Source organism: Kryptolebias marmoratus, linkage group LG24 (assembly GCF_001649575.2).
Source record: "Kryptolebias marmoratus isolate JLee-2015 linkage group LG24, ASM164957v2, whole genome shotgun sequence".
NCBI lineage: Eukaryota > Metazoa > Chordata > Actinopteri > Cyprinodontiformes > Rivulidae > Kryptolebias > Kryptolebias marmoratus.
The window spans coordinates 14,597,307-14,611,459 of NC_051453.1; the positions used below are offsets into that span (position 1 = coordinate 14,597,307).

General features: G+C 42.2%; 1 protein-coding gene across 11 annotated transcripts in view; it reads left to right on the forward strand.

Moving 5' to 3' along the window:
* celf5a (cugbp, Elav-like family member 5a) overlaps positions 1–14,153 on the forward strand; it is a 190,106-nt gene that overhangs the window by 163,156 nt on the left and 12,797 nt on the right. For 3 of the 11 annotated variants that reach the window (XM_017407253.3, XM_017407252.3, XM_017407255.3), the window contains exons 7-9: positions 5,843–6,008; positions 13,175–13,390; positions 13,610–13,702. In XM_017407253.3, the coding sequence (XP_017262742.1) occupies positions 5,843–6,008; positions 13,175–13,390; positions 13,610–13,702 (475 nt within the window). The remainder of the gene's footprint in view (positions 1–5,842; positions 6,009–13,174; positions 13,391–13,609; positions 13,703–14,153) is intronic. The other 8 variants (XM_017407259.3, XM_017407260.3, XM_017407262.3 and 5 more) reach the window with 6 other exon arrangements.

Here is a 14,153-nt window from a genome sequence, read left to right on the forward strand (position 1 = left end):
TCTGTCCCCCCCACCCCACNTGTGAGATGCTTCAGGGGCCACAGTTGACTCAGAATATTCCACAGGCAACTAATCTGCTCACAAACTTTCTTCTTCCCTGCTGAGGCAAAGCACATATACACACCCATACACCCTAGCACATACCTGCCTACTTGAAGGCAACTAAAATGAATTTAGTAAAAGCTTTCCATCTGCACTGAGATAAAACCCTGGGCTTCTGTCACAACACGCTGCATAAATACACATAATATATATCTGCGGAGAATACATTTTCAGAAAGGGAGAAGGACAAATTCATCTTTTCCTGCATTCTTTTGCATTAAAAAGTTGTACATTTTTGCAGGGTTTTATCTTATTTTTTTGAAAATGCCATTATTAATTGTTGATGTTAGCCAGGTCTTAGGGGCTTATCCATTTCCTTCATTTTCATATCACAGCCATGGGAGCCACTGTGAAATGTGCAAATTGACCATCCCAGAGTAATTGCGAGGCCATCTCTTGTGCACTCTCCAGTAAAACTCCCACCTTCATTACCATTCATGAAATGCAGCTCTTTCCCGGGAAATGTGGAGAAATGCAAATGTTTAAGGGGTGGTGGAGGCCGCGGCGGTCTGCGGGGAGGCCATTGTGCTCCACTCTGGTTGGCCATGACTTTTATTTACTGTGGCAGAGACCCGTGTCGGCTCACGGAGACGCACACAAGAGTGTACACACACTCAAGCACAGTAGACAGCGAGAGTGCTCTTTCTCCCCCCCCCCCCTTCCTCCTCCTTCTGCTCGTTCACATAAGCATATAATATGACAAAGAGCAGAATGACGGTAGGAAATGAAGTTCTGAGTAAAAGAAACAAGGGCACGGCAGATACTTCAGCATTAGAGAGAATCACTTACTATTAAATCTAAAAGAGAAATTGCAAGTATGTGGTTTGTCGACACAATAATTATGAAGCAAGAATGATGTTAGCGAAGGTGAAACTCTCCTTGTGTTGTGATTATGAATATAATGAACTCATCAAAACGCAGAAAGTTGCTGCAGAAACTTTGAGGCAAGGCAGCCTTGGAGATAAACTCACCCCCGCTTTTGATAAAGTAATGACTGCGCAAGAGCCGGCAATGGATTATCAGTAAAGTCTGTGTTATCATATCTCACTCAGAACATATTTAATGAATCCAAACGCTGGTTTTCTGTTTATATAACATGTGGAATAAGAGGGAAACGTTCCTTTTCTTCAGCTTGGATGCTCAGCTTGTGCATTGGTTGTGTTTACATTGGTGCTGGCTGCATGCTGTGCAGTCTAGATTCCCCTGTAGCCACCTAGAGTGTGCTGAAGTGATACGATGAACGTTCCTTTCGCTGCAAGATAAACTACGCATATTCCCCCAAGATGAAAAAAAATAAAATACTGCAGTGACAGAAAAAAAGGACTTTATCTCCAAAGACACACAACATGTTCGCCTACTCTCCATATACACTGGCCAAGAAAAGACGATGTGGGTCTGTATGGGACACAGACACGAAGAGAGATGGTATATATAGCTATACCCAGTGAATACAGTAAATGGTAAATTCAAAGAGCTACCTCTCCACTACAGCAGTGGATAGGATTATAGAGTTGAGCTGACAGCCAGTAAATTGGATTTTAGTCAAACCAGGAGGGGGGGGGACTCGGAACACAAATTGGAGGGGTACAACACTGACGACACATGCCAAAAATGAGAAATGTGCCATTTTTTATGACAAACACAGACTCTGGCATGCACTGACAGGAGACATCCTATTTGCAAGAAGAAAAAAAAAGAGAGAGATTTCATAAAACAAAGCCGAGGATAGAAAGAGAAGTGGGATCCCGTGTTCCAGTCCGGTGTTGCTGTTCGATGATAATAGCTCTCCCATGAATCGCTGAATGCGAGTAATAAAACCAGCTTTTATTACCTTTTTGTGTTCTCCCTTTGAGACACAAACATCATATTTGTACACAGTTAGATTTTGTTCAAGTCACTTGTCTTCCTCTCATCTTCTGAAGATGAACCATTTTAACTCTGCTTGGCCTCTTAGATTTGGAGAGCTACACACAGTGTGTCAGAGGACAAAAAGTGAGGAGCTTCAGATTTTCGAGGCACCTCCAGCAGTGCACTTCCTGTAAAAAAAAAAAAAACATTAGAGATGAGTGTATGATAGATAAACGAGAGGAGATAGGATGGTTTAACTTGGTGCTAACAGTGACAGTGCGTGGGTGGATGAGAGGGAGGATGATGTCTGTAAACTCACATTAGGAAACATCTCCCCCTGTCGGAGGGATCCGCGTTCAAACTGAGCCGCTTGCCACACAGCACGCAGGAGAAATGATGGCAACAAATTACGGCATCATTTGGCTGCGCTGTAAGCTGCCCACACGCTCACACACCCCAGCATGTGTGAGCGCGACCTGATTTTGCTGTTATACTTGCGAGGTCCTGCTTCAGACAGACCCTGCTTGCACATGTGCGCACTCATTGCGAAGTGCATCTGAAAAAAACAAACAACAACAAAAAAAAAAAACCATGAAGATCTGCTCGTAAAAAACGAAGCCTGCCAGATTTGGTGGAAATGAACGCGGCCCTCGAGCCTTTGTCCTCAGTCCTTTAGTTCACCACATTGACCCATTGTTTCCCCCTCTCTCTCATTTTTTCAACCTCTTTCACCCTCTCTGTCTCTCCCTCTTTGCCCCTCTTTGTTTCCGCCCCCCCATTTCATCCCTCCGTCATTGGCTGGTTTGGCTGTAAGGGGTCACATGTGACAGCGCTAAGAGTCAGCGAGTCACAGAGCAGCACTACAGAGATAATTGCCATGTGATAAAGAGGTGATTGCCTGCTAGCACCAGGGGAGAGTAATGCCATCAGGTTGCAATAAAAAAGCAGATGTCTGACACTAAATGAATGCTACTGGAGCCCAGGCAACTTTCTTTGCTCCTTTTCATCTCGCGCACTTGTCTTTTGTCCTCTTGTCTCAGTCTGCCTTTCTCTTTGCTCTTCCAAGAGGGAAGAAAAGGCAGCAAGAAAAGCTTGTGTCTGTGATGATGAAGACTCAGTTTTGCTCATTCTCCACCAAAGACATATGCTATCTGCTGGGTAGTGCATAAATAAAGGAAAGGGAATGGCTTTTGAATATAAAGCCTTTGGATTTCTGAAAGAGAAGAAATAAGCATAAGAAAAGTAAAACGGAGCGACTTTGTTTTTCTCTGTCAACATAAGCTCTCCGCTTCCTGCTTCTTGGTTTATTTATTTAAATTTTTTTTTGTTGTCGTTGAAGTCAGATTGCATTAACTAGTGCATTCCAACCTAATTACATGCTTGAGTTTCCAATTTGCTGGATTTTAATTTGGAAGAATGCATCAATTAAAGCAAGTTTTTATCCATGACAATCTGACAGATGGCATTATGGACTGCATTATCTGAGACATGAATTGCAAAAAAAGGATGGTGTTCTTGAATTGCTAGTATTTACTCCCACTCCATCCATGCCCGTAGTTAGAAAAAGGTTACAAGGCTGACAACAAAATAAATGCAAGCTTATATTTGTCCCGAAGTCCTGTGATTCTCAAAGAAAGCAGCAAGGAAAGACAAAAACATTCAGCCTTGTGGCAGTGTTTATACCAGGCCGGAGTCTCCAACCTTTAAGTATTTGTTCAGATCTTTTTTAAATTCAGGTTCCGTGGAAAGGTTATGAATAATTATTATCTTACCTGTCATAGATAGATATTTGAACAACACCAGTTGGGGATAAAAAAAAAGAGATTTTTGAGATAACAACTAATCTAAACAGAGCCAAAATTGTTGTAGTTTACATAAACTGCTTTAAAAGTTTTGAAAATGGAGTTATTTTAAGACAGCAACAATCCAGCTTCACCTTGGCCACACTCAGACTAGCTGTCAGCTTGTCAATCCTGTCCGAATTAAATTCAAATTTATTTATTTTTGGTCAACTTGAGCTTGTTCAAAGAGCTATCCAGAACAGGTGAGATATATGTTATTCAAGACCTTTCCACCAAACCTACTTTCAAAAGGTCTGAACAGTCTAAACCTACTATTATCCTAGCAGAGTGGTAGTCACAGCACAGAACCTTTCAGACCTCTTTGTTTGTTTCCTTGCCTCAGCTTTTGTTACATCTGTTGCTCTGCTTCTGCCTTTTTCCGTCTATACATGCTTAAAGGCTCAATTCATCTTATTTGGAAAGGAAATGGGAGATCCACATTTGTCAAGTTGATAAAAAATTATGCAAAGGCCGTTAACAGATAGCAGTCTTCAGGCTTGAGGCTAACGGATGAAGTGCCTGCGTTGGGACATTCTACAGCAGGACAGCCGTGTTCTGGTTACCTGACAGGGGCACTTAGGGAAAATAATTGGCTTTTCCATTGCTGGGTCCACATGCAAATAGAAGCAGAGTGGCATTCTTTACCTCCACTGTTTTCACATTATCGTCGCTAGCATCAATGCAAGTGGCAGAGCAGTTTGATTTCTGCCTGTATGAGACAGTCCCGGGCCACGGCCATCAGCAGCTCCCCTGACACATACAAGCCGTGCAGTATTAAACAGATGCAAAAACGGGGGCAAGAGGTTGGTGCTGCCGTGTTTGTATTCCTATACCACACAGGTTTGCATGCTTGATTGGCAGCTCCACAGCCTGCGAAAGATTATTGATTCCCTAGATAAACCCACTGGTTCACAAGTTGCAAAAGCCATTGTACAATGATGGATTTTTTTTTTTCTCCGAATAAGGCATTCTGAGTGTGGTTTTGCACCAGGAGAATTTGAGCAGAGTGCGGAAGCTCGAATAGTCTCGATCACTCTTCATGCATGCGGTTGTGTGCGTGTGTGTGTCTTTCTGTGTGAGTGCAGTTCAAGGCAGCGGTGCATGTGAGCATGGCCTATGCATATGAATAAACACTCCATGGGCTGCATTTGATGGAAAATAGTTTCAGCTCTTCCTTCCATAAGCAGAAACGCAGAGAAAAGCGATCGATTTTATCTCTTTGCGGGATTGTCCAGCGGGAGGAAATAGACATGTACTGACTAAACATGCTGTATTACGAACACAGTCCTGAATGTGAGTTGCTAGCAAAACTCAATTTGGCAACTGCAAAAACTGTAGCTGTTCAGCAATGTTTTAACCCAAAATGTACTCTGTATGCAAAATGCTGCATGCTGTCCGACTAAATTGTAAAACAAAGCAGATTTTAGGCTCTGGATGAATGTCAAACTGTGAGCAGTAATCATCACAAATAGATGAGAAAAATTAAAGACGAGCGAGAGGAAAATCAGATGAGAGTGGGAGGCGATTGTGGCATTTCTATGCAGCCAAACAAAGTATTGTGAAGTTTGACAATTCTAAGGAAAAGGCATTGTAACTCTGCAAACTTTGCTTGTCCCCTGAACACAGAGATAATGTGCACATGTCAATGCCTTGATTTGTATGAGCCCAACAGACAGCTATTAAATTGTTTCTGCAGCTGGTGACAGGCTTCCTGCTGGGAGGATAGGCAGATTCACTAAACATAGGTTGACAGGCTTCTTTTTTCTTCTCTTTCTTTTATTCCGCTCTACTTTCTCTGTACTTCCATGCACTATCCATCCATCAACCTCAACATCCATCCCTCCCTCCGCTCTGCCCTCGCTACGTTTCACTCTTTCTCCCCTTCCTCCGTCTTTTCCTGACTCTTTTGCAACTTACTCTATTTTTCATCACCATCTGTCCTCCCCTCACCTCCCCGTCCCCCTGTCCCATCGCCCTCCTGCTCTCTCTCCCAAATCCCTTCCAACCACCACCCTCTCCTCCACCCATCTCTCCGTGTCCATCTTCTTTAGCTCATGCAGCAGCAGGCAGCCATCATGGCAGCAACCCACGGAGGTTATCTCACGCCTAGCGTGGCCTTCCCCGCCACACAGATCCACCAGATGGGGGCGCTCAACATCAACAGCCTCCCGCCCACCCCCATGACCCCGGTGTCGGGTGAGTTTCATCAAGCCCTGGGTGAGCACTCAGTTTCATTCCCTTTCCTTCTGTGTGTTTAGTGTTTCTGTAACGCGCAGCAAGCTCTGCTCGTGTAAAGTCTTTGCTGGCTGTGTGTGTATGTGTAAGCAAAGTAAAAAAACAAACAAAAAAAACAAATAGAGCTGCAGCAAGGCCAAAAGAAAGAGTGCCTGTTTACTGGTAATCCAAATTTATTCCTCCAGAGAGAAAGGAGAAAGTAAGATGAGATTTGCATGTTTATGTTGTTTGTGAATGCTGAAAAGATGTGAGGTTACTGTAGCAGCAGAAGAGTAAGGAATATCAATTACTAAGTTTACAGATAAGGCATTAATTTCCCCGTAGTATTTTGACCTTGTGCTTTGAAGCGCTGGCGCATGGTCTGCATGCACTTGGTTTGTTTTCCATAACAAACAGCCCCCGTGCAGATACATTACAGAAGGAAGGAAAGGACTTTGAAACACCTACCCACTGCATATGATTTGCTTATTCAGCAGTGTTTCAATTCCTTTAGAAGGAAGAAACTTCTAGATTTTTCCCTCAACAAAAGCACAAGCCTAAATAAATTATACAGTATCTGAAAGTCTTTGTTGTGCTCTGCTCTCATACTTTGTCATCTCAGCAGTGTTCCAGTTTTAAGGTGATGTCTTTGGAAACTTTAAGCCTCATGTGAGAGACATACTTCACCGGTACAAAGAAAAAAAAAAAGAAAAGAAAAGGTTTTAAATGTTCTTTAAACTCATCACAGCAATCCGGCTTATTCAGACTTGATGCACTGCTTTTTCTTCACACAGTTTCAGCCTTTGGTTAAAATAACATTTTCAAGAAAACTAGAGCATGTGATCCAGGTGAGCCTACAGGAGTCATTTCAATCTTGTGCGTCTCCACCGAAGGCCAAACAAAAACACGAACGTAAAGTGAGATAGTGCGCATTCCGTAGGCGCTCGCAATATCATCTTCAACATCGAGCAATATATCTAGAGAGGAGACCCATTTGTCAAATATTCACATTGATGTTTTCAGTGCAAAGTGTGCACTTTTGGGCGGGCACAATCAATCTGAGACAGTGATTAAAAGCAGAGCTCAGTCTTGCTGAGAAGCTCTTATTTTGACGGGTAAAGCAATGACAGTCTTGCAATTCAGACCTTTGTGTTCAGCACGCGTACCTGTACTCTGCAACACAATGGGGCTGATTGAAGATAGTGTAACTGTAATGCAAGGAGCTTGGTGTGTGTGTGTCCGTGAGTGAGTGAGTTTGTGCGAACGGTTTTGTCCTCCAGTCAGCTTGAATTGTTTGTGCAGGTTGTGCATCTCTCGAGCTGTGGTCGATTGAAAACAAAACGAGTGGCTCTCTGCAAACAAAACTCAGCTGATTTTGCTTTTGTTATCTGTAAAAGTTAAATTAACTACTTGTGAACAAGGAAGATTTGGTTTCATACGATGAATCAACCCCAAACTTGGCTTAGACAAGAGATAATGATGTCTCTGATAAAGACGATTCATAAGAAGAGAGCTTTAGCCTTTTATACAATCATCTGTTGGCTGATTATTGTGCCTTTGTCTCTGTTTGTGTGTGTGTGTTTGTTTGTCTGTGCCATTCTCAAAATATTCAATAAACTACCAAAGTTTTTAGTTTAATTTTGAGAATGTAATCATTGAATGTATATCTACAACTGATTAATCTTTGGAGTCATCGTGATTCAAAATGGCTGCTAATCAAACTTAGAAAACACAACAATCATTATCACTCAGTTAATTTTACAGATATTGTGCTAAATTTTCATCTGGCTAATATGCATTTCTTCAAGGAATCCTGGGTCTTTACCTCTTGTTTTGGGTCATAACATATTTAATAAACTTGGAAAAAGGATTATTTAAAGTTTAGATATTAAATCTATTATTTCTCTTATACAGATTCACTTTTTTGGCTGTGGCTGGCAGCGACTGCAGCAATGGCAGCTCGACTCAACTTGCTGGTTTTGGTTTGCACAGTTAGTTCCCCTCTCCCCTTTTTCACACTTGCAACTATGACATATTTAGAGTTCATTGAAGGAATACATAACATTTCTGGCAAAGCTGTCTGTATAAGTAGGCCAAGAGATTCTGACACTACTGAGAGACTGTAGGATGCCTGCCATGATTTAGCGGAATAATTCATCGTAATATCCCAGTCTTATTTTGGAGAGCTTTGACAGAGGCCTAATTTATGCATTAAATTGTCTCATCAATCAAGGCAGAGTTTGAAATAACTTTATCTTTGATATTTACTCTGTGTACACAAGTATAAAAGACAGAAAGGTAATAATGCCCATCATGCTTTAACATGAGAGCTCTTGTCTACAAATAGCTAAACTAAAGCCTGTCTCGAGTAAGGCTCTGATGATTCTTTATTAAAAGACATTTTGGGATAAATGTACGATTTTAGTCGTTTAGTCTAATGATCAGGTTAACCTCTGCAACAGGAAAAAAATCGTGTCTGACAGCAGGTTGGACTACAACGAGGCTCAGAGGTTAAGGGTGCTACTCTGGGAACAATGACACATCCACTTGATCAACAGATGCAGAGCATTTAGGCTTGATGGTGCATGCGCCGTTTGCCAGATGGCTCAGCTGATTAGAGTATGTATCCTTACAATGATGCATGATGATGCTTTTTGAAAATAATGTTCACCAGGTGCCGCTCCCTGAGCGCTGCAGAAGAATTAAAAGTTAGACAAAAGAACGGAGAGAGAGAGAGAGGAGAAAAGCTGGAGATGGGTGGGGGGTGGAGAGGGCGAAGGGAGGAGACGCAGAGAGAAATGAAGAGAGATGCGTATCCCGCTGGGTATATGTGGTGGGGAACACGCGGTGTCAAGGATGCTTTGTTTGGATGAGAGAGGAGTGTAATCAAAGTCACTCTAATGTTCTGTTGCACGGTGCTGTTCTACAATGAAGACTAACAGGCACAAGTGAGTTTAACACAAAATGTACCGCAGACGCTGCACAGCCAGGGATGGCCCACTAACAGTCATGCTGGATGTGCCGCAACATCCCTGCTGGATTCAAACATGGTTACACCACTGATGCAGAACACTTCCATGGTGACAAACACCAGAAAACTAATGAGCTGTTCGACATGGTGATCTTTCTTAATACTACCTGTCCTCCATGGCTGCTGGCCGTGTGGTATAAAGACACAGTTGTTTAAGGACGACTTCTAAAACAAGCAATTGCTGAGGATATATTAAAGGCCTAGGATTCCCTGAAGGAATCCGTATCACCCACTGCCTTTCATGGCAGAGTTTTAATTCAAGATAGCTGCCACACAGATGTGTTAATGCTTGGAGTTTCATTAAAATCTGTTCAATAGTTCATGAGATAATTTACAAACAGACAAAGTTTTAAGCAAAGATGTCATTCAGCGTGTAGTGATCAGAGCATATGTTGAGGATGACTTTCAGCTACTACCAGACCAAGTTTTAGCTGAATATTTGTAGAAACTTTATTGAATTATAGCCATTTTTGTATTGGCTCATGTTGATTAACTGTGATAGCCATCCTGAGTTGGGGTGACTCCAGAATTTATTTAGCTTTAGCTGTATATCCAGTGATTACTTGCTGAGAGTTTCATTGTTATAGTTACAGTTGTTGATGAGAAAAAATAACTAACAACCAAAAGGCTTGAGACTGTGAATTCCAATCCTGCAGTGAGGCATCAATTCAAAACCAAATGAAGCAGCAGACAAGATCTGTCAGCTTTGAGTTCACCTCAGACTGTAAAGTTTTATATTTATCTGCTGACCCTGGAACTGTAGCTCATGTAGAGGAGGCTAGACCTATAGCTTCCACTGTCATTTGAAGCAAACAAATAAATAAACAAAAATGCTTTCAGCTGGATGATAAATAGCAAAAAACGTAATTTAGGCATCTATGCTACAATCAGCAATTCCCAAAGTTATAGACATCAGATGGAGTGCACTTCACTGATCTTTGTTCAAACGGGACAATAAAATGTGCTGTTATCATTTTAATAGATAAGATTTCGAATTGATTTGCCTTAAAAATGTATATATGTCTTATCTAAAGGGCAGTGTTCAAAGTCGCACAGTTAGTCTCGATATGCCAACCGGCCTTCGAAAAGGCTGCTCTTCCAATTCCCAGATTTATTATTCACACCAGACAGACATTTTCTCCTTGACTGTAAATGCGTCACATTTTAAATCAGTTAGATGAAAGCATCTGTTTTGAGTGCTTATTACTTGCTCCAGCAAAGACAGTCCTTGTGCTGGTAATGACTGCACTCTCCAGTATAGGCATGGCATCCCTCGATGATTTGAATGCATAATTAGCATAATAAATACTTCTGTCACATACCAAGACTTGTTTTGTGAGGCAATCATTGCGGAGGGCAAATCAACGGTTCCCACTTCTCGGAAGAACCTGCAATAACATAAATGTAATTTTGCCTTCACAACATAAATAAATGCATGTGACACAGACGTATACATACTGGATAAGCAGTGCAGGCCCCTTTTGAGCAGTAATAACGAGGAAAGGATTGATAGTTAGGCTCTGGCTGTATAGAATATATAATCTTCTGTCCCATAGTTTTGTATTCGACCATGCTCAAGTGTAGAGCAACATGTCATTATTACAGGCCGATACTCAATGCTCAAGCTGACAGCTGCGTGCATATAGGCCCCATTTTTTGCATGTGGATTGTAAACAAGCTATGAATACAATTTTCCACCATGGCAGAGCTATAAGTCCGCCGAGGTATAAAATGAAAATGTCTCATTTTTGTCGAGTTCGAGACAGTAGGAAATAATTCCTGGTTTCAGCTGAGGAGAGAAGTTTTCCAGCTCCGCTCATGTTGGATGTCAAACGTGAGTGACAGTGAGGAGGAAGATGTCGGCTAGGCCACATAAATGACATCCCAGTGTAATCATTGTTTTAATGTCTTATTGGTTACTGTCAAGATGTTATTGTCTTTCATTTCATGTCTCAATAAACAAATTGCTCAGCTTCTGGATTGTATATTAATGACTTTTATCATTTGGTTAATTTTAGACATTACATACAAATGTTTTATAGAGTTTTATTGTGAAGGCAGTTAATGGGGCAGCAGAGTGTCCAAAACAAATTACCCGCAAGAGCACAATAAAGTTTACGGTAGTGTGTTGTATTGTACTGTATTGTTTAATGTTGTATTGTACTGTTTCATGTCGTATAATATTGTATCCTATCATATTTATCACTTGCTACTGATGGCAAAAGGACGATAATGTTTTTGCCCATGTCTGTATGTGTGTGTGTGTGTGTCTGTTGTTGTAATAGCTGTAGTAGGATCTCGCAATATCACATGAGATTCCACATATTACTTTCAAATTTTGACCAAAATGGATATACCTCAATCAATTAATATCATAATATAAGCGTATTCAAAAGTTCAAGGATGATAGGCCTCATTTTGAATACTAGGCTTTGAATGTATTACAGTCTTTTCCCTAGTTAAAATTTCTTCATTCTATACTGTGACTATTCCTACAAGATGATGAAACTGGACTATTCTCCTTTACTACCAAAATCCGGTTCAACTGCTGACCCTGGAAACTGTAGTTGCACATGCGAGAGGCCCACACTGTGCAGCTACTACCGATACTATGACTTCAACTGCTGTCCATTCGTAGACGTGAACTCCCACAGCACTGCTAAGCTTTGGAAGCTTTTGAAAATGAATTTGCTTGATGATGGAGAGGATGCATTATCTGGCGGTACAGTAGAGTGCGTGTGGCCCGAGCAGACTAGCTGCCTCGAGCCCTCAAAGTAGGAGCGGCAGTCTCTTGGGTCCTGGTAGGAGAATGGGCTGAAGCTGCAGTCTAATTCATCACAGCTTTGCAGGAAACAAGTAATCGCAGGGAGTCTTCTTAAAAAAAAAAAAGAAAAAAAGAAAGAAAAGAAAAAGAAGAAAACCTGTGCAAAAGACACAAAAGACACAACAGCTCTCGCTGGACTGGGGCAATTCCCCTGGTCACCTCAGTTGTTTGAGCAACTGTCAGCCTCCTCTTGGCTTATATGCTGAAAAAGAAAGATAAGCAGCAGAGAAAAGGAAGGAATAAGTGGAATCATGTGTAAAGAATAAGAACAGTAACCCCACACAGTCTTTAGACTGATGCAAGCTTTGAGTGTGTTTTTGTACAGCTTATTTACAGTTCCATCCCAGCATATGTTTTGTCTGTATTGGAAGTGATTGTTTAGCCTCTCTGAACTGCCATTCACAGCAGGGTCCTTACAGAGGTACCAGATTGTGGGGATATGACATGCTGACGGGTTTCCGTGACAACCTGGGTTGCCTGTCCAATCAGGGTGAGGCTTTCCAGATTGAGAAGTGGTCCTCTGGGGAGCCGTACTTCAACTAGCTCGGAGGCTTTGCCACAGAGAAGATCCTTTAGAGAGGCCATCACAAAGTGAGATTCTGCTCCGAATGGGCACTTCGACATTCCCGGCATAATTGGAAGCACTTCCTAACCGGGGGATGTTTTAAAATGCATTGAATGACAGAGAACGGGATGCATCCAATTTTGATTCCACTCATGAACCTCTCTGCAGCAGCCTGTCAGGGGTGTACCATATATGTTATGACCCACCCATTTGTCAAACTGCCAACTGTTGTTGTTTTGCCTTGTTGTTGTTTTATAATATATAAAAGTAAGAGGCTTCTTTGAGTACAAGCTACACCTGCTCATTCAAGCAAATCTCCCTCTGTAATCTGCTTCTATCTAGACCAGATCATTTTCTCTCTCGTTTTTTTTTTTTTTTCTTCTTCTTATTTTCCCCATTTTTTTCCCTCTGAAGTTGCATAGTGGTTTCATCATCTTGAGCAATAGGAGCCAGCAGGGTATCGCACAAACACAACAGACAGGCTCATTTTTCACAGGTTGACTTCCAAGCTATTCTGCAGGATGTGTCACGACAAACGGAGGATATGTGACAGACTCGCGTCGCACCCGTGTCCTTGCATTAGAGAGCGGATGCAGTATATCTTGTTGTGTGTGGAATGTGTGTCGCTTGGTGTGTGCTTGCATGTGGATTAGTGCATTAAAACCATTTTGTGCGCGCGTATGCGTGTGTCACACAAGTCCACGCAGATGGCGTGCTCCTGATGCAATAACGGTGAACCTTCTTTCCAGCAGGCCTCAGTTCTCCACCAGCCAACATCACCACCTCCGCTGTCCCCAGCATCGTCACGCCCATTGTCAACGGCTTCACCGGCATCCCTCATCAGCCCAACGGACACCCTGCCGTGGAGACCGTGTACACCAACGGCCTGCCGCCCTACTCCACCCAGAGCCCCACCGCTGCTGACACCCTCCAGCAAGCCTTCACCGGGGTACAACAATACACAGGTGAGAGATGCTACAAGGGCTACAAGATAATTACCGCGGGGTGTTTACTGTCGCGTGTATTCAGATAGGGTAGGGCAGCGCCTAAGAACACAACATCAGAGAGCCTTTGATTCCTCGCGTTACGCCTGTATGATCGACCTTAAGCATCCTTGACACCAATCTCTGCAGGATCCTTGTTTTTACACTCCTCTCTCCCTCATTCCTCCACCCGTTCTGCAGCCATCTACCCAGCCACCACGCTGACTCCCATTGGCCAAACACTGCCCCAACCACCCCAGGTCATCCAGCAGCAGCAGCAGAGAGAAGGTGAGGGTGAGAGAACATTATTACTTTTACACTTCACATATCCCATATCCGCTGTAATGGATATAAAAGCAGAGATGAGCATGAGAGACCAATATTGCTTTTATTTTTTTTTACACTGACTGTACACACATCCGTTCTGCAGAATGAGTAAACAGAGTGGAAGGGTTTAGTTCACACCGATTCTGAGCTAACTCGTACATTATATTGGCCATAAAGTTACACTAAACCCATGGAGCATAATTTAAATGTTTTAAAATACCCTGTAAAACCCCATACAGGCTCCGTTATAGTCTTTTTAATAAATAAACAAACCTTTATGATAAAGCTGTAAGAAATGTGGTGCTGCAGCTAAAGTGGACAACAGCTCTGACCTCGTGGAAATGATAGTCGCAAGAAAACTGGGGCATCCTCTTAAGAAAAAAATGAAGTGGATTGTTGTGGTTTTCGTTCACACCTG